Consider the following 24,945-nt stretch of genomic DNA (forward strand, 5'->3'; position numbering starts at 1 on the left):
CAGCCCGTTAAAGTCAGGCCTGCTCCTAATCTTTGCTAATTGGCCCAGCTGCAACTCCTTAGGGGTAAGATTACTTTCTACACCATCTTTATTTTCTTATATTCTATCCCCCTACAAAAAGTAACCTGATACTTTGTGAAACACTATTAATTATAAAGGTCTTCATTTTTCAGCAGTCATTTAGCAAGGAGAAAACAGTTTTATAGCTTGGACAAATCTTCTCCAGGCATGATCACATGATTGATCTTCTTATCATTAGATTTATACAATCTTTGTACTGAGTGGGCTTTGTATGAGCCAGCCACTGATTTTGTACTTTTGAGATACAGGCTATCCATCTTCACTAACTACATACACTCTCTGACACCCTGTGCAGCAACTGGACATCAACTGATTAAAAGAAGGTTATCACAGTTGCCGGATTTGAAGCCCAACTGCTGCTTCATATTAAGTTGCCCAATTTTAAGGTGAAAACATAAAGTATAATGGGCTCTTACAGAGCCTTGCTTGCTCCACATGACTCTGCAGCTGACTATGTCAAGTTAAGCACCAAGCCCAGTTTGATGCAAGCAAGAATGAGATCAAACAGCTACTCTCTAACAAGAACACCTCACACATTAGACTCCTCAATGACACATCAAAGCTCTGGGAAGAGAAACGTTTTAAAGCTTTATGCAATTTCACCCAGCCACACCTACAAGAAATGAAGGCTGCACGGAGAAAGCCTAAGAATAGGAGATCGAGTTTTTACTGGTACACAGACCTGGAAGTGCTTTTATGAAGAGATAAGATCTGTTCATGCTCCCATACATTAGCTCTGCTTTGTAGTTTTGAAAGGTGCTTCCCACTTATGTAAGAGAATCAGAGAATGCTTCCACGTAGGCAGAACCTGTGATCCTTTTATTGAGCTGCTTCTTTTATACTCGGGAGCCTTCTTCAATGACATAGCTGAAACTGCTCATTTACTGATGACGTTCAGGCCTCAACTAATGGAAGCAGAGAAAACTCCAAAAGCCATCTGTCATGATAAAATGGTTAACAAAGAGAAAGTAAATTTGGAAAGAATCCAGTCCCCTTAGCAGCTATTGAAAGCATATATGTTTCATTTCAAAGAATATCTTCGGGTGGAAGGGACCCACTGGTCCAGGAGTCACACCATGTGCCTGGGAGCAGTGTTCAAACACTTTTTGCGCTCCATCAGGCCGGTGCTGTGACCACTTCCCTGGCGACCCTGTGCCCTGTTCCAACCACCCTCTGGGTGAAGAGCCTTTTTCTAACATCCAAATTAAATCTCCCTGACACATTTTCAGGCCGTTCCCCTGGCTCCGTCAGTGCCACCACAGACATCAGTGCTTGTCCCCCCGCCTCCCCTCACGGGGAAGAGGCTGCGGGCTGCGATGAGGTTTCACCACCTCAGCGATTCCTGCCCCATCCGCACAGCTGCGCTGCTCGGGAGCGAACCCAGGGGCACTACAAGGGACAGGCAAGTCATCCAGTAAGTGAATGTGCTGGGCAGTCACTAAACCTTGGATAGGGACAACCAGCATTTCCTCTCGACAGAATACTTGACAACCACTTATTCTTCTATTGAGGTAATAAAGACTAACAGCACTTGCTCGTCTCACAGAACCAAGGCCCCAAGGGGTGCATAGCCCCGCATCCAGCACTACTGGAGCACCTTCCCAGGCGCCGCACCGCCCAGCTGCGTTTGTAGCGCCACCACCTGAGAGCCGTGAGGCAGCCCCGGCCGCCTGCGCCCTGAGCCAGCGGCCCTGCCGTGCCCGGCCCGCCCGCACCAGGGCGCTCACCCGGCCCGGCCAGGGGAGCGCGGCACGACACCCCACACCAGACGCGACCCCGCTGCCTACTACGCAGCGCTGAGTGGCGTCTCCGCAGCCAATAAACGGCCTTAAAGACGGGCGGGGAGGGCGCTGCTGACCAATAGGAGAGCGGAGAGCGGGGAGGCGGGGAATGCGAGAGCCCAATTGAGAAACTTTCCGGCCCCGGGAGGGTGGGAACAAGAGTAAGGCTCAGTCACAGACGGTGCGCGCTTCCTCCAATCAGAACGTCTCTCCTCATTGCCCGTTCCGGATTGGCTAACAGATAGCCTCAGCTCGCCCGGGACACCAATAGAAAAGCAGCGCTGCATGACAGACGTTCGGCTCAGCCAATTAGTGTCGGTACGAAGGACCCAGCCTCTCTCTTGCAAAATGGCGGCCACAGCTCCCAGTGCGGCTCCTCCCGCGGCCGCTCCGCCGCAGAGTCCGACGGCGGCTCCCCCCGCCCCGGCTGGGAGCGCTCCTCCCGCGACCGCGCCGACTCCGCCGGCCGCGCCGGCCCCGCCACCCGCCACGCCACTGTCAGCCGCGCTCTCGGGCCCCTTCCCCGGCGGCCGCGTGGTGCGGCTGCACCCGGTTGTGCTCGCCTCCATCGTGGACAGCTTCGAGCGGCGCAACGAGGGCGCGGCGCGGGTGATCGGGACGCTGCTGGGTGAGAGCCGCCGCCCTGCCCTGCCCGCCGCGGCCTCGGGGGCAGCGCCCGCCCCCCCCGCGGCGCCCCCTTACCCGCTGTCCTCCCTCCCTTCCTCTCGCCCCGCAGGCACCGTGGACAAGCACTCGGTGGAGGTCACCAACTGCTTCTCCGTCCCGCACAACGAGTCCGAGGATGAGGTACGGAGGCGGCCCAGGCGGAGCCGGGCTTCTCTCGGCGGGGCGCGACCCCCGCTGCTGCCGGCCGGTGCCCGTGTTGTCCTCCGGGCTAAGCACCCTGTAACCGGCTGTCTCCCGTTCCGCAGGTGGCTGTGGATATGGAATTTGCCAAAAACATGTATGAGCTGCACAAGAAAGTGTCTCCTAGCGAGATCATCTTGGGCTGGTAAGTTGTCCTTCTGCAAGAACATGCAGGTCGTTCTGTTGATTCCTTAAACTACTTAAAATATATAATTCACTTTGTCACAGATGGAAAAGCAGAAGCACTAATGCCCGTGACAGTCATACCTTGCAACTCTTGTTACACAGTCAGTGGTAAAGCTCCTGAAGCTCATGAAAAGAAGAGACAGTATTGGAGACTTAAAGGGTTGGGTTTTGTTTATGTCTAGCAAGGTACCACAGAGGAGTGATGTGTTAGAGAATGTGTGTCCAGCTTTGTTAGAAGAGCTTACTTGCTGTAATACAACCTATACCATGGAACTTAACTGGTTAGAAAGAAGGGAGAATACAAAAGAGGCTTTTAATGTACTAAAGGTGTCAGGAGGAAACACTGATACCAGTTTGAATACTTAGTTCTCTGCTGGAAGTAACCTCTGTGTGTGGGATGTGAAGCAAGATCAGTTCAGTGTTATGGGAACAGAGTCTGTATCTCTGTGGCACAGTGTGTTTATCGCTCTTTTCATGCCTACAAAATGGCTTCATTTTGTTTTTGTGTAGCAAGCTTCCTCAACAGCCTTCTAATGGCACAGCAGAGTACAGCTCCAGTGACAGGAGCTTGCCTGAGAATGTGAGATGCTAATTGTAGAGCAGTTAAAAGAGCTAGATTAACAAGTTAGACCTCCTGCAGAGGGATGTGTGATTTGTGGATGAGAAAATTTGTCTAAGTTTGTTTGGTATGCTTTGACTTACATAGATGGAAAAAGCTGGTCTAGAACACAGTGGCACGTAACTGAATATTGGGTCTGATGTGAATTTACTGATGTTTTATGGCTGGTACTGCAACATTGGCCCTGTGCATATTTTGGACATGGGTGTGCTCAGCCTGTGATTCCTACAATTTTAGGGACAAGTGGCCATAAAGTAAAAAATCCTCAGTTAAAACACTTCTGTTTAGTATGCTGCTACATCTCAGTCTTTGGAAATCGGTGGTTTAGGATACAAACCTGTTAAATACCAACAGTATAAAACAATGGGCACTTGGATGTTGGAAGGATGGCTCTTCACCATGTGTTCTTTTAAAGGTATGCAACAGGGCACGACATCACGGAGCACTCAGTCCTGATCCATGAGTATTACAGCAGGGAGGCTCACAATCCAATCCACCTCACCGTGGACACCAGTCTCCAGAATTCACGCATGAGCATCAAAGCCTATGTCAGGTACTCAGGGATTTCTGGGAGGGCAGCAATCTGAGTTACTGAGAGATGCCCCATCAGGATAACAAGGAATGTAGTGGGGTGCAGTGTCCTTTCTTGGACAATATTGTGCCGTAGTTAAACATAGTGGTGAGCCTGGGATCATGGCTTACTTCTCATTGGAATCTTGACCATTGTATATAGGCTTAAAGATTTCATTCATTGGAACCTCGTTGGGTTGGGGAATCATGACTTAATTTACAATTTTCAGAACATCTTTGGGATATTTCACAGGGTTCACACAGCTGGCAGTAATGTCACTAACTTCCATTACACTGACTGAATGCTAGCCTGTAGGCACAGGGCTTTATTGCTTGGCAGTGCACTTATACAAGTTGGAGGTAAATGTGGTTAAAACAATTCAAACAGCATCTTCTTGATGGGTCTTTATTTCCCTTAACCCCGTCATTCTTATCAATTAACAATGGAGGTTAAATAATAAGAAATCAAACTCTTCCACCTCACTGAATTCCTCCCACTATTGGCTGAGGAGCTCTGCTCTGTAAGGAAAAAACCTTTTCTTTGTAGAGAAAGTACTGCTTCTTGACTGTGCATCTCTAAAATGGGAACTGTTCCATGAGATCTTATTTAAAGCCTAAATGGACTTCAAGTACTTAGAATACTTAGGTATAATAAAGGTGTTGAGAGTCCTTTGTACTTGAATTTTGTCATATTGCTCATTGTTTCAGTCATTTCTTAAAGCGTGAAGTATTTCAGGATGGAAGAGCACTTTCTCTAAAAGCAAGAAGGAACTCTGCTTAAGATGATAGTACTTAGTTCTTCATGCATTCATGGTGATGTCAAACCAGCTAGGAGTATTCTTGGATAAAAAAGATCAATTAATAGCATGCCAGAACTGGTTTCCTGTCCTCAGTTATCCTTGGGTCTTAAAATTGCTGATTTTGGTGAGAATGAGTAATGTACTCATGTTTATGCTTTAGTGCTAACAGAGATCTTTAAGATGGAAATCTCTTCCTTCCTCCCTTATATGTGTCCTTGCTGAAAACGTTTTGTTGTTCTCTTTTTTTTCCCCTAGTGCCCCGATGGGAGTCCCTGGTAAAACCATGGGTGTGATGTTCACACCACTAACAGTGAAATACGTTTATTATGATACAGAGCGGATAGGAGGTGAATGCTTTCTTCCTGTTTTGGTTATAACCATTGCTGTGACAATGTTCAAATGTTTCTTTTACCTGGTAAAACTGCTGTTCTGGGAATTTTACTGGTAATCAGACTGTCTTGCTGAAGCTGACCTAGAAAATCTGTAACAAGTTAAGGGTTTAAACTGGTATCTGTGGCAGTCAGTTTTTTTCACTGATCCTTCTTTTGCTTTCAGTGGATCTTATCATGAAGACCTGCTTTAGCCCCAACAGAGTGATTGGCTTGTCCAGTGACTTGCAGCAGGTGGGGTCGGCCTCAGCCAGGATCCAGGACACCCTGACCATGGTGCTGCAGTACGCCGAGGACGTGCTGGTAAGGCCAGCTTCTGTCAGCCAGGAAAAAAGGCTGATGTTAACTTGTGCATCTGGGTTTTCTCTTTATTATTTCTCTTTCTGGGCCATAAACTTTGAGTTCCACTTGTGCTGAAGTGTGTTTTTCTTTTGCTTAGTCTGGCAAAGTGGCTGCTGACAACACTGTCGGGCGCTTCCTGATGGATCTTATTAACCAGGTGCCAAAGATTTCACCAGAGGACTTTGAGACCATGTTGAACAGCAATATCAATGTAAGATCTTAATTTATTTCTTCTGTGGCTTGCTAGCAATTTGGAAAGTTTTTTATACAGACATAAATTTGTCTATGATCTATCTTTTCATACAACATGCTAATAGCTAATTTAGCTTTTTTATTGTCAGTAATTTGGTGTTTTAAGGGCTGAGGGTGGATAAAGAAGCTCAGCATAATCTTGCAAGCAAATGCACATAAAAGTATTCATTTTTAAGGACTTAGGAATTTTGCAAGCCATCTGAAAACCAGTGCCAATTCTTCTTTCATATTGGTTGGACAGTATGAATTACAAAACTTTAAAAAAATTATTTCAGCAATAATGGGTGACTTGCCAGATTCTTTTGGCTGAGCTAGAGTTCTGTCTCTCTGCGTATCACTTACAAACATGAACAGGGTTTTAGCACGCTACCTGATTTCTCTAACAGATTTTTAGAAAACTTAAGGTTTTGAATGCGTTGTTCACCCACAGTCTGTAAGACCAGAACTAATTTTTAATTTTTCTTATACCCTTTGACTTCTCTGGTTAACATGGGTGAACTCAGAGTTAAAATTTCACAAGCAGTGTTTCATATGCCAGTAATACCAAAAGCTTCCTGCAAGGGAAGCATTCTTCAGGGTAGGACTTTCAGGACGAACAATATTTTTTGTAGCTGATTTTAAAATGCTTTACAGATGGTAAAAAATCAGCTAATAAGCTATAATTTGTTAATATTTCTGATCACTTTTTTTTTTTCCTTCCTTTTCAGGACCTACTGATGGTAACCTACTTGGCAAATCTCACACAGTCACAGATTGCTCTCAATGAAAAACTTCTGAGTTTATAAAGAAACTTTTGCCACCCTACACTTTAAGGAGCCTGAAGAATGAGTAGATACACTTTTCTGTGGTGTTAGAAATTTCCTTGGACTGTAATTTAATGACCTACATGACATCGTTATTTCCATTGCTCTGAAAAGCCCCTAACATGTTTTAAGAAATGAATGGGAACAGCTGCAGTTCAGTTGAGCCTGGTATTTTAAAATGGAATAGGAGAATCTTATGTCTTGTGGATTTGTCTACTTGTATAACAAAATACAGCTTTATTGCAAGAATGTATTTGGAATAAAAGTTCCATTGCAGTGGCAACAATGGCTTCTGTCCAGAAAAAAACTTTCTCATTTATTGTGTAATGAATCCATTCTTGAAAGAGGGTGGGGGGGTAAGGTGGCATCAGGAAAGAAAGAGTGGATGGGAATGAAGTCCAGTTCTTTGCAGGTTTTCTTCCAACTGCTAAAGCACACTGAAAGTGTGGAGGTTTGTGTTGCATATAATATGCCTTACCATGAAGGACTGCAGAATAGTCTCTCGTTTATCAGTGGTGCTGTGTATATCCCTTCAGCAAGGTACTGACAGACGAGACAGTAAATTCAGCTTATGGTATCACTTCTATGCATATAATTATTTTCTGATTATTTGGGAAAGGAGGTAAAGGTCAATAGCATTAGCCCCTTGTAAAGGGGGAGTTCAGGGAATTAAAGCCAGCAACTGAGTTCATGGTATGAGAGTTTGAAAAGCATTTGTGGCTAAACAAGCTTGGCTACTGGAGCTTCCATCTTTGCCAAAGAAGAAAAGGACAGCAAAATGACAATCCATGAGATTTGAGGTTAAAAGTTGGGTGTTGCCAAATAGGAATTTTCTGTTTCATAATGCTGTACTGCTGCTAAAATGTGAAGAGAAACCCCATTTTCTCCCCAAGATAAGTTTCATGTTAAGTAAGTTCCAGCTGGAAGAAAGCCAATACAAATATCAGCTGTAACTTTGCATGGTCTCTGCCAATAACATTACCTTTAGAAGCTGTCTTACAGTTCAGCTGTACTGAGGGGGTACTCTGCTTTAACAGAGTTAAAGCATCTCTCTTCTACCACAAAACTGTTCCCACCTTACTAGGGACTGTATCTAGTTTGGTGAATGAATTTGAAATTGAAGTATGCAAAGAGAGTGTTCTCCAAAACTGGTAATTTGCCAGCTAAATCCAAGAATAAGACTCAGATTACAAATCTAGAGATCCCATATTGGTTGGTACAATTTAGAGAGTTCCCTCAGTGACTCAATGCTAAATTCTAAGTTCTAATTGCAAGGTCAATGTAAATGAAAAGTGAAGGTCCAGCAAAGATCCTAATTGAAAATGTTATTTGTGAGCATTAAATAAGTATTAGAACTCAACTCAGTTTTTTATTAGTCTGAATAAAAATGTTTTGCATTCCTTTCTCTTTTTTAAACTTAATATTCTTAAATTCAGCCATTTAATGTTTCAAAATTTTCATATCACAGTGTTTTTTGAAGAAAGTTTTGACATGGCATCAAGTGACAGAAAAGAGGAAGCAGCAAAGGTGGACAAGTGTCTCAATCATTGCAAAGAAGTGTGGAGCGGGGGGGGGAAGCAAAATATTATTTCCCTGACCTCTCCTCTGCAGGAAGCTCTTTGTCATTCCCTGTTAGGAAAATGGAGAAAACATTAAAAGAAAGCTATTCAGCTTTTAGAGTGTTAAAAATCAATGTTGTTTTATAAGCTGGTGTGCACAAAATGCAAACTTCCAAGAACAATTTGTGATCATTGTGGAATTTGCCAGTCCTTGCAAATACTGAAGATTAATAATGAAGATATGTGATAAGGGACACAGACATGCTTCGCTCTGACATCTTTCCAGCACAGTAAGACTGCTATGTTTCTTTTAAAAATTAATACTTTCAGGATAAACTATCTTATTTATAATTTATATTTAGGGAATGCCTTCATAAAAACTCAGGAGGAGGTGGTAATAGTCCACTATTTTTTAACTGATGAGATTCAGCAGAAAAAAAATTCTATATTGCTGGGAATGACAAACCTTATTGTTATCTGCCACTTGAAACTTAAATCCTTGCTGCCGGATTAGCAACTTCATTTGGTGATTATTTCCATGTACTGGGATGAAGGTCACTAAATTTGTGTTTTCAGTTGAATCACTTCAGTTTCTTGGCAGAAAACTTAAACCTGCTGCAAAGAGGAGGCAGTGTTTTGGTGTGCAACTTTGTGAACCTGTGGACATACGCCACCTCAACCTGAGGTTCAATTCTAATGATTAAAAATTGATGTGAAAATGTTAGACACACAACCCTTCCAGAACAGTTAAGCAGAACAAGCTGCTGTTCTCCTGTGCTTTGAGGAAGGGTGAAACTTCAAGTTCCTCCCAGCGGAACCAGAGTCTGGTTGGCAGCTGTGTAGGGGTTGTGTAAAAGCGCGATGCTCAGAGCAGGGCGGGTGGAGCATTCCATGAGTCACCGGCAGCGACTCCCTGGAGCCGCAAACCAAACCCAGGGCTCCTCCTGCCTCCTGACAGGGCTGAACTCGCTCTGCTCCCTGCACAGGGAAGCTTCCCTCAACAGCTACTGGGACTGCAGTCACAAGGCAGCCTAACTGGAAAAGTGGTTTTAGTACATAATGTAGGCTTGGGCCACTGCAGCATCCTGTGCCTTTGTTACACTTTGACCTATGGTTCAAAGCTGACCAGTTCTTACAACAAACTTGGGGGAAGTCTTTGTTTTTAATTTAATTACATTGGCTGGAGTAGAACACTGAAAGTTATGCTTTCTATTACTGTAGTGGGAAACAATATTCCAACCAGGACACATAGAGAAGCAGTAATGCTTTAGCTGCCTACATCACCAAAAATAAATTCCTCTGGAAAAAAAGTTTTGTTTCAGTTCTTTTGACAGCACTCAGCACAACTACATAGTTGAGCCAAGTCACTCCAGACCAGAATCCTGTCCAGTACCATGTCCTAGGACGAGATGCAAGAATATTACAAAAGAGATGAACAAAAGTTTGTCTCTCCACTAAATTTGAATTTTCTAATAGTGAGAAGCTGCCTTGACTCTGCATGGCATTTAGAAGCTTTCCTAAATGCGTGGGCTCTAGGTGTAGTAACAAGCCAAGGGATTTCCCTAAATACAGAGTGAAATTAGATGACCACAATGGTTCCATTGCATGCTTTAAAAACATAATTCCAAACATTCTCCTTGATACATAAACATTCAATGCATTTAACAGATTCTTCAAACACATATAATTTTGTTTAAAATATTTTCTTCTTCCTTTCACACAAAAAGAAAGGAATTTATTTTAAAACAAATCTTTCTTTTCTTGAGTAGCTTAATTCAAAACAGTCCACTAAATGAAAAAGATAAAGAAGTGCGTATTTTATAAATGTACTTGGTTCCCATGGAAACAAGGATTAAAATATATACGTGTCCTGAAAGAAATGTGCTTAACAGGTGAAATAAAGTAGACATGCACTCGGAGTGTCAGCTGAAGAATGCTGTGAGGATTAAATTCTTAAAGCCACTCCTGATGTGTTCTGGGTAAACAAGAGAGAACAAGCCAAATTTTCCTGGATAGGTAATGTATTAGATTCATGGGGCTTTAAGTGTTCTTCATTTGAAGTGAGCAAGCATGGTAAATTATTACCCAGCTATTTTCTGCTGTCTGCACTTCATGCTGTTTTATGGACAAAGAGAACAGTGGTTGTTATTTCATCTAGAGCTGAAGTGCTGCACCAGGTTACAGGAAGGAACCAACGCTGTTTGCATTGGAATGGTCTCTAAACTGCTAACATGTTTGTCATAAACAAAAAAAAAAGGGGATATTTTGAATAACCTCAAGTAACTGGTGCATAATATTATAGGTGAATCCTTCATAAACTGTATATTGTTTGTCAGAATGTCTTATGAATAATTAAGCATCAGGTAAAGTACGTGTGTATAATGTCTATTCAAAGTATAATATTAATAAACATTACAACAGACAGAAACAAAACAGTAGGCGCACTCCCCATAATTACATTCAAATAACTATAATTAACATTTCTTTCTAGAAAAGTGTATGTAGTAGTCAGCCAATCTTACCTTTATGTCCTCTTGGGACTTAGATCCTGGTCTTCAGCAACTACAGCAAAAGGAGCAGCTCCTCTAGCTCCATGCACTTAGGTCTTTTATATTCTTTGCCTGTTACATGCAGTTCCGGCGGCCTGGGTGACTTGACGGACTCCCTGCAACTACTGAACAATGATCCCGATTTAAAGACGCATGTGTTATTGGATTACAGACTTGGCTTAAAACTACACATATTAGGGCTGAACTCCATTGCAGTGGTGCTACAGGGAAACTGCAGTGTGGACTTTTCCCTCCCTTTCCTACCGGGTGGCAGAGGGCTGCCGTGGGACAGCATCTCCGGGCGCTTCCTGCGGGAACGCTTCCCTGCCACAGCTCCACGGGCGAGCGGCTCTGCGTTCGTGGCACTTGCGCCTGTGAGCTTACCTCTCGTCCGTCCGAGAGACAGCCGGGCATGGCACGGCTCCCTTCAGCGAGGCAGCCGAGCCTGCACGGACAGCAAAGGGTTCTGTGCTGGCAGGGCCGTCGCTACCGGCACCGGGCGCGGTGCCCCTGCCCGCGGGGAGCGCGGCCCGTGGGCCGGGCGGGGCGGGCTCGGTGCCGGGGGCGGGGCGGGCATCGCCGGCCGCACGGGCTCCATTTTGCGGTGTGGCTGCGGAAAGAGGCCGGAGGCTCCGCAAGTTCCCCTCAGGTGAGGCGGCTGGGGGGGAGGGTGGAGCCCCTCGCCCCAGCCCCGCCGGCTCCGCTCGCACCGCCCGGGGGCTCGGCCGCAGCCCCGGCTCTGCTCAGACATCGCTCGGGGGCTCGGCCGCAGCCCCGGGGTGTGGATGGAGCTCCGGGCAGCGCTCCCCGAGCCGCGGCCGCCCGCGGTTCGGGGTTCGGCAGGTGTCTGGCCGAGGGAGGCACCGCCTGCCCCCGGGAGCCGCACACCCGGCGGGAGCTGCCCTGGCGCTGCGGAGCGGGAACGACCTCAGGTGGCCTCGGGAGAAGTGGGTACCGGGACACCGGGACACTTGCCTCCGCCCGCAGCTCCACCTCGCCGGAGGGCTCGCCGGGCCGGCCCGCGGCTGGCGGCTGTGGGAGCGGGAGGAGCCTGGGGCGATGCGTGACTGCCCTGAGCAGAGCGGGGCAGCCGCAGGCGGGGCCCTTAAAGGCCGCGGGGGCGGGCGCGGTGCCGGCGGGGCTGCGGGGCCGGGCGGTCCCGGCGGAGCAGCCGCCACGGGGAGACTTCTCGGTGTTTACCGGCCGAGCTCCCGCCCCACGCACGGAGCGCGGCGCGCCCGCTGATGCTTCACCGCGGGCCAGTGCCGCAGCTGACTCACACCCGGCCCCCGGCTCAACCCGCCCCGTGCCCATCCGCGGACAGCGGGGGGAAACGACAGTCTGACGGAAAAAAATCTGTCGTTGTTTTGGGTATAAAAATAGTTATGACAGAGCCACTGTTCTACTTGAGGATGCTTGTGCCAAATTTCAAGTCCATTTTTTCCCGCCGTCATTAAAAGTTTCATAACCTGGCTAATGGTCTCAAATATCCCTGCCCAACTGGTTGGCAACATGCAGGATGGGATGATCTTTACCCCTATTCCCCCAAGTCCCTCTGTTAAAAATGTGACTAAAAAAAAACCAGTTACTGTCAGGAAATAGAAATTTGCTCCACAAATGAATAAATACCTCTTCTTATCAAATTACCATTTTACATGGTATAGCTAGGGTACTGCTCTTCTCCCAGGAACTACCCCTGTGAGCGGCGCAGTGCAGGATGATGGATACAGGTGCTTGGTGCAGTCCAGAAACCTGCATAGTTTCTGTCCTGGCAAAGGGTTCAAGCTCCCTCCTGCTGGCACCTCAAAGTGTATTCTGTATTTTAGAGCTTTCTGGAAGTTTGAGCCTCTTACCATGCTTAAATGTGTGTCTGACCCTAAATAAGAGTGATAGTTAATTACTATGAGTTGAAGATGCTTCCCTCCTGAATTCTGATTGTTATGGTCAGATGTAGAAGAGAAAAAAAAGGAAAGTTCTGTGGGTTAATAGCAGATTATTCAAGTGATTTAACAGATAATTAGCAAGCAAATACCTACTACAAACTCAAAGATAGTGACTCACAGTGAAAATATCTTTTTTATTTTTCCTACCCAGAATGTCATACCCAGGTTATCCCCCTTCTGATGGCTACCCTGCTTTCCCAGGTTATCCTGTAAGTATGGCTCTTAAATGTGTTGCATTCCTAATGCACTTGTGTTCTGTGAATACCCCTTCTGACTGTGGTCCATGTGTCTGTAAATAGTAGCTAGCAGTAAATAGTAGTAGTCAGTTCAGGTACCCTGTTCTCTAGTCTATGGTCTTTGTTTTCCTCTGTATATCTCTGGGAATGAGTTTACAGCTGTCACACAAGAATTCCAAGAAGGAAGCTTAGTTTTTTTAGTGACGCCCATTGTTCCAGAAAAGTTTTTGGTCTTGTTTTATTTTATCTTGTGAGCTTGGTGTTTTAAATATAGCTGTCTCATCTCAACAATTCTTTTTATTTTTTAAAGTTTCTTCTGTAAATAGGAGGCCCTTCACATGTAGGGTTAGAAGTAATCTCTGAACCAGTCTGTACAAAATACTCACATAGCCATATCCCAGGATTTACAGAGATGTTCAGCAAGCTTCAGTGGTCACAGCCATCAGGAAGAGCTTGGAACACTTCACTCAAGTAGCCCAGCTTTCATATAACACCAAGTAAATATTTTTCTGAGGATAGAGGACACTCTGTCTTGACTACCTTATCCACAGGACTGTTCCACCTTCATCTCACAACTGAATGGACTAAAAATTTGAAGGAAACTTAATGGAAGGCTGAATTGTATCAGGTATGGCTGATACTGCAGTCTTTCTGATATGCCTGCAATATTTTTCAAAGCTAGAATAATCTCTGTACTTTTATGGCACTGATGATGGCACTTGCCATGCTGTAATTGTGGGAATTTTGCCTGTGTTCTATGTAGTACAGAACCAGACTTAAGCACGGATCAGCCTGAATGCCTTTAAGATACTGAAAAGCTATAAATACATGTATAATATAAACATATACATATAAATACGTGCAATAAATTCTCTGATGATTTTGCTTTACAATCTATCCTCACTACTTCTGAAACACTAAAGTCAGTCAAATGAAAGACAAACATGTTAGAAACAAGAACTCCAGGATTTTTCTTCCCTTAAGGTTCTGCTGAACCCTCGTGATTGTAGCTATAGTTTACTTTTAACTACATCTGAAAATATATTTTTTCTTAGCTAACATCTAAAAAATAGCCAGCTTCAATGAATTAATTTATAAGACCTTTTAGACTTGTTATCAATGATTTCCTAGTCTCATTGATGATGGCCAACGAGATAACCAATTTAAAAAGCATATGTGAAATTGTTTTTCTCTGCAGCACCAGTAGTAATCTGAGCAGGGCTTTTGAGGATCCTAATTTTGGATTTATGAATCTAAATTCTAATAAAATCTTTTTGTTGACTCAGGCAGAGAAATGTTAGACTGTACCTCTAGGGAAAAGAATATTATATAGCCTGGGCACAGAAATTTGGGGGTAGAAATCTTGGGGCAGCCAAACCCAAGAACATTTGATTTAGGCTTTTCTGCTCTGCACTTTATTTGTTTTCTGGGGTCAAGAATGAATGTGTACTATATGTAATGTGTGATTCGTATTTTTAAAGCAGTAAAGATGATTCCCAGCAAGTGAGTAATGGGTCCCATCCATTATGCTTCATTATGAAGCTGATTTTGAATGCCTGATTTCTAAGGTCATGTATAATGATTTTTACTTTACAGGGCTTTCCCTCAGAGATCTAGATTATCCAAGCAAATATTTCTAATATATCTTAATGCTAATAGCACCCTTTGTGGTGTGGCTCGTGAATCATACATGTAGCAAAACAAATATATATCTGTTAGACTTGTTCTTTTTATTTAAAACCTGTAACAGCTGTTCAGTCTGACTCAGTGATCCAGATTTAATAATTGAATGTCCATGCTTTATAACCTGGATTCCAAAGGAAATGGGGAAAAAACCCCCAAAAAAGTTCTTACCCTGTAACATTTGAAAATACTGTTTGGGCAAGAGAGGCAGAAGTTTCAAAGCTACTATGATCTTAAAAGTCTTTTAACAGGGGTGAGCTCCTAATGCTTCAAAGAGAGCAAGCTGAGCTGAGCTCACCTCCTCCTTGTGTGGGATAGAAAGAGAAGCTTTCCAGTAAAGGACCAGGAGTCACAGTGGCTGACGAGTGTGGCTCAGCACTGAGTCCTCAGGGAGGAAGGCTAATGGACAGCAGGCTTCAGCAAGAGCATCTCTGCAGTGCTGTGTCTGCTTGTGGCCTCCCAGTACAACAAAGGCATGGACGAAGAATGTGCAGGGAAGGCTGCTTACCTGGAGCAGAGCAGGCTAAGCACAGATCCGTTCAGTTTTCTGCTGGCTGAGGAGGAGCAATAGAGACACTGGAGCCAACTCTTGTCAGATGTACACAGTGAAAGGGCAGCTAGCAAATACAGCTTGCAATTGCAATTTGGTTTGAGGAAAACATTTTTCTCGAGTGGTCAAAAACTGGAACAGGGGCCCAGACAGGCTGTGAATTTGTCATTCCTTGTATATACTGAAAACTTGACTATCAGCATGAGCTCACCCAACTCCAAAGCTGGCGGTGCTTTGAGGGTGGATGGGATCACAGGTCATCCAGAGGTGACTTCCACCCTGCATCAGTCTCAGATTCCATGTCAACATGGGAGATGCATCAGAACACCCAACCAGGAGGACTCCACCCAGGCTTCAGGAATTCTTCTGCTGCTCTGAGCCCTACAACTAACTGTATAATTCACATTGTTATTATACACGTGGACATTTTGGCAGCTTGGGAGTTTTTACTCTTATGTGCTGTTAACAGGCATACAGACATCCCATTTTTGTGTTTCAGCCAACAGGACAGGAGTCTGTCTATCCACCAGCTGGTCAGTATGCCTATCCTGCTGTTCCTGGAGGATTCCCTCCATCAGGAGGAGGGACCTATCCTGCAGCACCACCAAATGCTGGGTTTCCAGGGGCAGCAGGGTATCCTGCCCCAGGGGGCTACCCCGCTTCGGGGGGCTACCCTGGAGCTCCCCAGGCTGGAGGAATGCCACCTTACCCTGGAGGTAAGATCCTTTGTTAGAGTACCAGTCAGGAGTGATCTCCAGTGTAAAGCATTCCCTGTGCTTGTCAGAAACAGCAGAGAAAGGCAGTTTTGTTCAGTGATGGGTGCAGACAGCAGCACGCAGGCAGCCAGGTTGCCATCCAGCAGTAAATACCTGAGTGCTGCTGGCAGAGCCTTGCTGATTCTGGGTCACTGCACAGACACAGAGAAACCGGTCTCTTACATAGTTTTGTTTAACAAGCTGGCTCCTGGTGTGTCAAGAAGTCAAGTACAAAATACTAAGTGTGCTGAAGTCTTTTTTTTTCCCCTGGCTCCTCCAGGCCCTGGCTTTGCTGTGCCTCCCACGGGGCCTGGCTTTGGTGGCTATCCACAGCAGCCTCCTGCCCAAAGCTATGCTGGAGGTGGACCAGCGCAAATTCCAGGTATGTCATCTATAAGAAACTCCAAGCATCCATGGTTAAACCAAGAAACTCCAGGATAGGTAGTAACAAATTAAGCCCTTACCTTTGTTACTTGTAGCTGTTGAGGTTCCTATGCTGTGCACCTCCTGCCACCTTTCCTGACCAGGCCACTGAAGGGCTGATAAGAACCATGTCTGTAGGTGCTACATCCAAAGGGGATGGCTGTCCCTCAATAATGGTCATGATGTAGTGGTTTAGGTCCTTTTTCAAACTGCAAATATCTGATGAGAATTGTGAAACCCAGAGTACACATTCAGTGAGTATCTAGCAGTTAATCTCAATTGCCTTTTTCAGATCTGTGTGTTCACAGTGATTCCTGACACACTGGAGAAAGAGGAAAGGAAAATGCACACATTTGCTTAAAATCAGTGCAGTGTTTTTAATGCTTTGAGTGGTCAGTTGCTATAGAGATGATTTTCTTTTAGAAAATCATATACAGAGATATATAGAGATTATAGAGATGATTTTTTTTACCTTAGAGATGATTTTCAGTTACTTTAGAGATGATGTCCTGGAATGTATCAGTTGTGTTTTAAAGAAGTTCAAAGCAGCAAAACCTTTTTGTTTTATGGTTGCTCTGTTAACTCTAGTACTAAATTGCTATTAAACTGATAAGGAATGTGCATACATATTATGAATAAAAATAAAATTCAAGTACAAAATATTAGTTTTAGCTTTTGTATTACTAGTGCTTTTGATCACAAAATGAGATTACTTCAATCCTTTTTGCAGCAATGAATTCTGAATATTTATTCTTTACATGCTAGGCATTTTAAAATGTACATAACATCTTTTAAAGAGATCATGGAACACACATTTTTTGTTTGGGCCATCTTGGCTTCTGTCAAAAATAGCAGAATTTCATAAGGAGAGATCCTTCCAGTTCCCACAGCACCAGTAAGTTTAGTATTTTTAGAATTGCCTTGCTAGTGTATGTACCAAAATGCATCTGTGATGGCTTCTTCCCACTATCGGCAAGGGAAGAAATTCAGTTACAGATTGTGGTAGGTACCATTAGGAAAGAGGTTGTGTGCAGTGGTAGGTTTGACTTTATATTCAGATTAGATGGCTATATTCAGATTAGATGGCATTTCCATAATAAGAGGAGACCTAATTCATTTCTCCTTCCTTGTTCTATATTTTCTCTAGGATTTCCTGGTGGACAAGTACCCTCCCCAATGCCTGGTCCGGTACGTGCTCTTTTCTTTTCTATAATTAATCTTATCTGGCTTCTGTAGTTTTAATGTTCTTACAGCTGACTTCCAAAGGCTTTGGTTTTGTTCTGCATCAGGAGTTTCCATCTACCCTCAGAGAAACGTTGCCCTGATTCTGTGTTAGAGGAAAAAACAGATAACTAATGGAGAACTCCTTCTTAAGTACTGATTGCAGAGTTGTGATTTTAATTTGAATTTTTATTGTGTAGATATCTAGTTACACGTGACTCTTATTTTCAGCCTGCTGCAGTGGTTCAGTGTACCCAGGGTACAATTCAAGCTGCTCCAAACTTTGATGCTGGAAGGGATGCAGAAATCCTACGCAAAGCTATGAAGGGTTTTGGTAAGTAAGAAATAGAAGCTTTAGTTCTTATTGATCTAACTTCTTAATGCCATTTTGTTGTTTTCTTCAGTGCTTATTTAACTATACGTCCCTCCCAGAAGCTTTTCAAAAATTACCTTTTCAAAATGGCTGGGGTTATTTAGTAGATGAAGTTACACAGAAAATTTGGTGGACTTAAATAGCAGCCTCTTATGTAATTATGCCCAAATGCAACAGTATAAAATGCACAGTTTTGGAGGGACTATATTGCATTCTTACATGACACTGCCCTTCTGTTTCCAAGGAACTGATGAGCAGGCCATCATAAATGTTGTTGCTAACCGCTCCAATGATCAAAGGCAAAAAATCAAGGCAGCTTTCAAGACTATGTATGGCAAGGTATGTTCTCTAGTTCTTTGAATTGGGAAACAAACCCAAACTTTCAGCTGCTGCTTTAACTGCCTGGTTGCATTTTAGTCCTGGGCAATGATTTGAGCATTTTTAAATGCACTTCTTTTGGTTATAATCCTTATGTATTGGGAGACATCGGGTATTTGATATAGGGTTGTCCTGATACCTGGCAGAAGGAGGGGTGGGGGAAGGCTGGAGGCTGTCTCTGTCCCTGACCACACAAGAAGCTTCTCTAATGCTTGACAGAAAATAATCAAGCTTAAACTGCCCTTGTATTAGTGTCTGAAACTACAGATTTTTTTGCACACAAACCAGCACTGAAATCTTCTTTTTCCCAAGAAACAAACTGAGAAATGATTGAGGATTGGATAGTAAATAAAATTCCAGGTTAATTTAATTTCTTCCCTGTGATTGTTGCAACCTAAAGTGAAATTTTGTAGTTGTGGCATTAATGAGGAGATAATGGAGAAGAGCTGAGCTGTCAGAGATTTGGACAGAGGGAAGTTCTTAATAAGAAATAAAACAAAGCTTTACAGGAAAAACAGCACAAAGGTACAAAGGTAGAAATAAATCATAGAAGTAAGTTCTAGTTTGATCTTTCTTCAGTATATAATCTATATAATCCTGACACTCTGCAAAGCCCTTTCTATGTTTATAATTGAACAGGATTTAATTAAAGATCTGAAGTCTGAGTTAAGTGGTAATGTGGAAGAATTGATTCTAGCCCTCTTCATGCCTAGTACCTACTACGATGCCTGGAGTTTACGTCATGCAATGAAGGTATGGTATTCCTGCAAAGGAAACAGTTTAAACTGTCTTAAAATGCTCATCTAAGAATACCTGGTCCCAGCATTGTTGAAAAATCCAATAGTGTCAAACAAATCCTGGGATTGCAGGGCTTAAAATTCTTTTCTGCTGCATCCCTAGTTCCAGACAATTTCTGCAGGATTAGGCAATTAGCCAGGGCAAATGTCCATTCAATAGAGGAGGAAATGCTGCAGGACAGAACCTTGTTCTCTACCACCTGGGCATAATTTTTGCTAGAACCTAGAAAGGGCCAGGGTTAAAACCATAACCCCTGTTTAAACTAAAGGTATATGCATTTCCTTGCTAGAAATAAACCTTTGTTACTGAAAGATATTTTTGAATTTTCCCTTTTTTACCCCAAAAAGATGATGAAAAGGTAATTTCTTAAAGTCAGATGATGGATGTATCTGTTGAAATATAAAGACACCATTTAGAGATTAGGTGAGTTAGTTGGTTTAAACTTTTAACTCAGGTAAACTGGTATATCCAGTTTACTGGAATGTCTTGCTTGAGCTGCAACAGCTAGCAAGTGGAAATGAGTAACTCAACCCATGTATGAATGCACACCTTCTAGAGAACATGGAGCTTAAATGAAGATCTGCCTTTAATGGGGAATAGCCACAACCATTTTCAAAAATTCATAATATAAGATTACCTGGAAGTCTCACATACATCTCCTCTCCTACAAATCCTTCCCTGAACTGAGATGCTCATGCCAGTAAGATCCGCCTGTATACAGAAATCACAATTAACTTTTATTCTGGAGAGAGGGAAGCATCTATAAAAAGTTCCACATTGTGGAAGCAGCCACATTTAGATAGAGAATACACTTGTGTACTGACCAAAACAGAATTTACATGTGTACATTTGACTTTAATGATTATTATAAGGCTTTACCTTCCTTTGATAAATTTCCAGATTAAGGTTGCCAAAGAATTTCCTTTCCTAAACCATTTTGCCTTTAACTTTGGCCAGTGCCACTGATATGGATGTATAGGGATGTTTTGGGGTTTCAGTTTCTCTGAACTGGTGCAGAATGGCATGTTTGAGGAATCTTTATTCCATTTTAAGTACACAGGAGACTCAGTGCTTTCGCACTGCAGGGATACTGCTCTTACAAGCTAGATTGTATTAAATTTTGAAATACCAGATGACTGCCCTATTTCACAGTTGAAGGAAACTGCATAGATAGTGCTCTGTATTTATGCCTTTCTTTTCTCTGCCTGCAGGGAGCAGGCACTCAGGAGAATGTGCTGATTGAGATCCTTTGCACTAGGACAAACCAGGAAATTCGTGAAATAGTGAACTGTTATAAATCAGAATTTGGAAGAGACATTGAAGAAGACATCAGATCAGACACTTCAGGACACTTTGAACGACTACTTGTATCTATGTGCCAAGTGAGCTTTATTTTTTATTTTTTTATATAAGATAACAGTGTACAGTCTGGTATGTTTAGTCATAATGGCTCCACAAATAGCCTGTGCGTGCTTAGCATGAGGCAGGTTTTTAAGAAATTAGCCCATGGTCATTAATTTATTCCCTAAGATATGACACTTCAGTCCCTCCTCAAGAGATACTTCTCATCTACAAATCCATTATGAATTCTGTGACCTAATTTAGCACCCTCAATAAATATCAGAAGTTATGTGGAAATATTGTGCAGATGCAACCAAGTGAATCCCTAAACCAGTGCTCTACACTGCTGTTAGAGCAAGATGCTTTTTATTTTTTGCATATATCAACAAAGCAATCTGGGTGAAGCTGATTGGATAATCTCTGTGGTATGCAGAATGCCTGTGAGAATCCCTACAAACAAGATAAGACGTGCCACAGGGCAAAACCTCCCCTTCAAGTTACTCCAGTGCCTGCCTTCCCTTTATGTCATCAGATGTAGGGAGGTACTGCTGTTGAACTCAGATAATCACTGGAGCTCTTTTATCCCATATCATTTACTAGGGCTTATTTTGTGTTGAAGAATAGTAACGTGCCATTACTCATATTTAGGAAGAAATATGTAACTAATGCAACTTCCCACATTTCTCTGATCAATTTGCCTATTTCTGTTAGAATTTCTATGACACCATCTTATTGGCTTCTTCCTTTGTGAGAGTTCAGCTATGCTCTAGATATTTGGTTAAAAGTCAAAATCCACAAAAAAGCAAACCTGGAGAAGCTCATGCTGCTAATTTTTATTTTGATAAATCCAGTAGTTTACAATAACTGACAACCACATAATTTAAGTAGTATATTAACCTCTATAGATACAACAGTATTGGAGAGAATGTATTCAGCCTACTCAGCCAGTATGTTTAGTAGTGTCCATCCATGCACTGGGCAGCAAAATGCCAAAACAACCAACAAAGCACATAAAATGTAATATAAGCCCTACTGACACAAGTGTAGTAAGTGGTTTCTAAAGACATTCTTACTTGAAATAAGCAACTTATAAATAAAATAGGAAGGAAACCTGAGATATTTCAGGTGTGCATATTCAGTAAGATAATTCATTAGTTCGTTTAGGAAGAGTCTTTGCAACTTGAAGCCTAGAAACAAACAAATCAAGAGAAAGCTTACATTATTAAGTAAAATAGAGAATTAAGTACAGTACTTAATTAGAACTATGAGATGGTTTGTAGGGGTGAAGTTATCTGAGTCAGTGTATCTGCAGTTTAAAGCGTGTCCTACAGATAGTGTTCTAAGCCACTTTTGTATTTACTTCCTATAAAGAATATTAAACCAAAGAGAAATTTTAAAGCAATGTAATGTATTTCAAACGACCTCTCTTTCTGCTTCAAGCTTTAAAGATATATGCTTGGGGTCTCTGTACAATGCAAGCAGTTAAAGCATAGCTTTCTCTCTGAAATTTCATTTGAAATCTGTTGTCTTTGCATTAAGGGTAATCGTGATGAGAATCAAACTGTGGATTATCAAAAAGCTCAAGAAGATGCTCAGCGTCTGTACCAAGCTGGTGAGGGAAAACTTGGGACTGATGAATCTTGCTTTAATATGGTTCTGGCAAGCAGAAGTTTTCCCCAGCTGAAAGCAACAGTTGAGGCATACTCCAGGGTAGGAGGTGTTCACTGATTTCAAATAAGCTTGGTCAATGTATTTTAAATTAATTTCAGTTGCTACTGCATTTCATCATCCTCATATTAATCTCATTTATTTGTAGATTGCTAATCGTGATTTATTAAGCAGCATTGATCGAGAATTTTCTGGAAATGTGGAACGTGGTTTGAAGACCATTGGTAAGTAATATGTTCTTCCCTCCCCTCTTATCCTTTAGGAATTAAACCTAAATGTAACCAAAGAAAAATCCAATTCAGCACTGGCCATATGGCAACTGATCACATAATCAGAGACTCTGCTAGAACAGAAGTAGCTTCAGTTATTCAAATGATTCATCTTGTACTGAAGTGAAGAAAATAAGCAACCATCATGAAGAAGTCAGTTTCAAATAAGAAAAGGCCACATAGAAACTACTTGTCACTTCTCTGGGAAGGCAGGCAAGTGCTCAGAACCAAGGGTCACTGGTTAGTGCTTGTAGCTGTGTAATTCAGAGTTCTGCAAAAGCGGTGTACCAGTGTCACAGAGCTGTGACTGGGTGTGCAGCTCCTCAGCAGAGACAGCTGAGCCACCCACACAGATAACCTCAGAGCCAACATGAACCCACTGAAGGCACAGTTCCTTTTCCATCCCCCTCCTCACCATCATCTACCCCAAAAAGCTCAGCCGTGGCTAAGGACAAGCTTAGAAAAATAGATGTTGTTTTGAATTCACTTTTTCCTACTGACTTGCTATAATAAAGCAGTTCAACACAATTCAGCACAATTAACTGATGATGAAAATCAGTAATATTTAGTAGTAAATCTGGAGACACCAGTCATATCAGTGCTTACCCAAATGACAGCAATTCTGTAGCCATAATGGATAAGCAAAAACTTACCAGAGTATATTCTACTCAAAAGTTTAATGGGAAAAATTCAGGTCTGAGAATCAGATAGAAGAACAGTGGCTTGTCTCTGAGCGTGAACAATCTACCTGAAACAAGATCTATTCTATAACTACAAGAGTTGCAGAAGAACTACTACAGCACCTTCTACATTTGGACTTTTCCTAGTAAGATTCTAGCAATGGAACATGAGTAAAATACCTTGTGTCCCAATACCAAGGAGAAGAACTGTTTTAGAATTACCTGTTGAGAATTAAGATTTTAGAGTTTTGAAAAGCACTTCCAGAGGAGTTAACTGCTACTAACTGTAAGTTTTTGTGTGAGGGAATAACTCATTCGATCAACTTGAAAATAAGTTTAGTTCTATAAGCAAGTCCTGTTATTCACAGTAACTGGATCTTCACTAAGACCAACCTCTAGCTGTCTACACCAAAAATCTTGCCAAGTTGATCCTGCCAAATATCACTACATGGGATACATTACTGGAACTAATCCTAACAATATGCTTTATTGCAGTGCAATGTGCTTTAAATCGCCCAGCCTTTTTTGCAGAAAGACTTTATTATTCTATGAAAGGAGCTGGCACAGATGATTCTACCCTCATCAGAATTGTAGTCACTCGCAGTGAGGTAAGAAATTCTCTCCTTTGTAGCAGTCACATGCAGCAGAAAACCATCTACCAAAACCAGCTTGTCACTCAGTTCTCCTTTCACAGGTGTAGAATCATGTACTCATGAAGCTTTTATGGGGCTCACATTTAGATGCATGTGTTAATTAGCTTTAAAGTCAGCTTTCACATAGTAATTTAATTAACTCTGCCTAGATTGCAGTAACTGCCTGTTTTTAACTGTTGTTGCCCGTCTAAGTAGCAAGTGAGCACCTCCAGGTGAGAAGTTCACCTGTTCACAGTTAGGACAGCACAGTCTTAACAAAGCATGGAACAACTGCTGCACTCTGCTTTGGGAGCTGCTCTTCTACCCCTAGAGGGACCAGCTGGCTTGTCCACTGCACAGTGTTAATCACTTCACATCTCACCCTTGGCATTTGTTCTCTGGTTCACAAGGGAGGAGATGTGGGGTGACTGTCTAGGATTTAAATCATACACTGTGGTTGAGTTTTCTGATTTTTTTGTCTTTGCATAGATTGACCTCGTGCAAATTAAACAGATGTTCACACAGATGTATCAGAAGACACTGGCTGCAATGATAGCAAGTGATACAAGTGGTGATTACCGGAAGTTGCTGCTGGCAATTGTTGGGCAATAGAAGAGGATTATCTGGTTTTTTGGTTTGTTTTTTTTTGAAACAAACTGAAGGACATGAAACATGCTTTAAGTAGATACCAACTATCCCTGTAAAAGAATAATTTTAAAGGTTGCCTAATCAAATACGCCTTCTTGATGATTCAGTAAGCTTTTTGCACTTACAATGCCTTAATTTACAGCACATAATATTCTTTATTGTATAATAAAAGATATATCTTATCTATTAGACCCCAAGCCTTAGTCTTTTTGACACAGACAAAACCAATTCCCCTCTACTGGATTCCTGCATGCATCTCTGTGGGAGTCAACTGTTTCAGCCAAATGAATCTGCAGAACTCAACAAGTTTCTGAAATACCTAAACTGCTGAACTTACCGCAGAAGACAAAGCCCAAGGCTGTGATGTAAAGCATTTTACACCCTGTCCCCTTTTAATATGTTTCCATCATAATGTTGAAAAACATGCGGATGCACAGTTTAAGTCACAATACACTGACAGTTTAGGGGCCTTGGCAGAATCTGACTGCACTCACCTATTAAATTCCTTAAATTAGTGGTTAGGTGAAATGGTAACTAAGGCAACAATGG

General features: G+C 42.7%; 3 protein-coding genes and 1 long non-coding RNA gene across 4 annotated transcripts in view; 2 read left to right on the plus strand and 2 right to left on the minus strand.

Moving 5' to 3' along the window:
• Positions 1-2,182: 2,182 nt before the first annotated feature.
• EIF3F (eukaryotic translation initiation factor 3 subunit F) lies at positions 2,183-7,007 on the plus strand. Its single transcript, XM_059476796.1, has 8 exons — positions 2,183-2,490; positions 2,599-2,669; positions 2,795-2,874; positions 3,950-4,087; positions 5,160-5,251; positions 5,460-5,596; positions 5,733-5,846; positions 6,595-7,007. The coding sequence occupies exons 1-8, from the start codon at positions 2,211-2,213 to the stop codon at positions 6,670-6,672; spliced, it is 990 nt and encodes a 329-aa protein (XP_059332779.1). The 5' UTR covers positions 2,183-2,210; the 3' UTR covers positions 6,673-7,007.
• Positions 7,008-7,857: 850 nt separating this feature from the next.
• On the minus strand, positions 7,858-11,293 carry LOC132075984 (uncharacterized). The gene is made up of 3 exons (XR_009418860.1): positions 11,183-11,293; positions 10,772-10,923; positions 7,858-8,319 (listed from the first exon to the last, which is right to left on the minus strand). It is a non-coding gene; the product is annotated as an uncharacterized LOC132075984 (long non-coding RNA).
• Positions 11,294-11,368: 75 nt separating this feature from the next.
• ANXA7 (annexin A7) lies at positions 11,369-24,587 on the plus strand. Its single transcript, XM_059477418.1, has 13 exons — positions 11,369-11,447; positions 12,893-12,950; positions 15,710-15,926; positions 16,246-16,347; positions 17,536-17,576; positions 17,841-17,943; positions 18,227-18,321; positions 19,000-19,113; positions 20,370-20,540; positions 22,039-22,209; positions 22,316-22,391; positions 23,612-23,724; positions 24,238-24,587. Exons 2-13 carry the CDS (start codon positions 12,894-12,896, stop codon positions 24,358-24,360), a joined length of 1,383 nt encoding a protein of 460 aa, XP_059333401.1. The 5' UTR covers positions 11,369-11,447; position 12,893; the 3' UTR covers positions 24,361-24,587.
• The window catches only part of PPP3CB (protein phosphatase 3 catalytic subunit beta), a 46,026-nt gene continuing 42,402 nt past the window's right edge, over positions 21,322-24,945 (minus strand). The window contains exon 15 of the transcript XR_009418897.1: positions 21,322-21,686. The gene's annotated coding sequence lies outside the window, so the exon portion shown is untranslated. The remainder of the gene's footprint in view (positions 21,687-24,945) is intronic.

The sequence above is a fragment of the Ammospiza nelsoni genome, chromosome 8 (assembly GCF_027579445.1).
Source record: "Ammospiza nelsoni isolate bAmmNel1 chromosome 8, bAmmNel1.pri, whole genome shotgun sequence".
Lineage (NCBI taxonomy): Eukaryota > Metazoa > Chordata > Aves > Passeriformes > Passerellidae > Ammospiza > Ammospiza nelsoni.

Coding starts and splice junctions, on each gene's coding strand:
- EIF3F (XM_059476796.1), top strand. CDS start 2,211: ATGGCGGCCACAGCTCCCAGTGCGGCTCCTCCCGCGGCCGCTCCGCCG. Junction 2,875..3,949: donor AGCGAGATCATCTTGGGCTG/GTAAGTTGTCCT, acceptor GTTCTTTTAAAG/GTATGCAACAGGGCACGACA. Junction 4,088..5,159: donor AGCATCAAAGCCTATGTCAG/GTACTCAGGGAT, acceptor TTTTTCCCCTAG/TGCCCCGATGGGAGTCCCTG.
- ANXA7 (XM_059477418.1), top strand. CDS start 12,894: ATGTCATACCCAGGTTATCCCCCTTCTGATGGCTACCCTGCTTTCCCA. Junction 16,348..17,535: donor TGGACCAGCGCAAATTCCAG/GTATGTCATCTA, acceptor TATTTTCTCTAG/GATTTCCTGGTGGACAAGTA. Junction 22,210..22,315: donor CAGTTGAGGCATACTCCAGG/GTAGGAGGTGTT, acceptor ATTTATTTGTAG/ATTGCTAATCGTGATTTATT.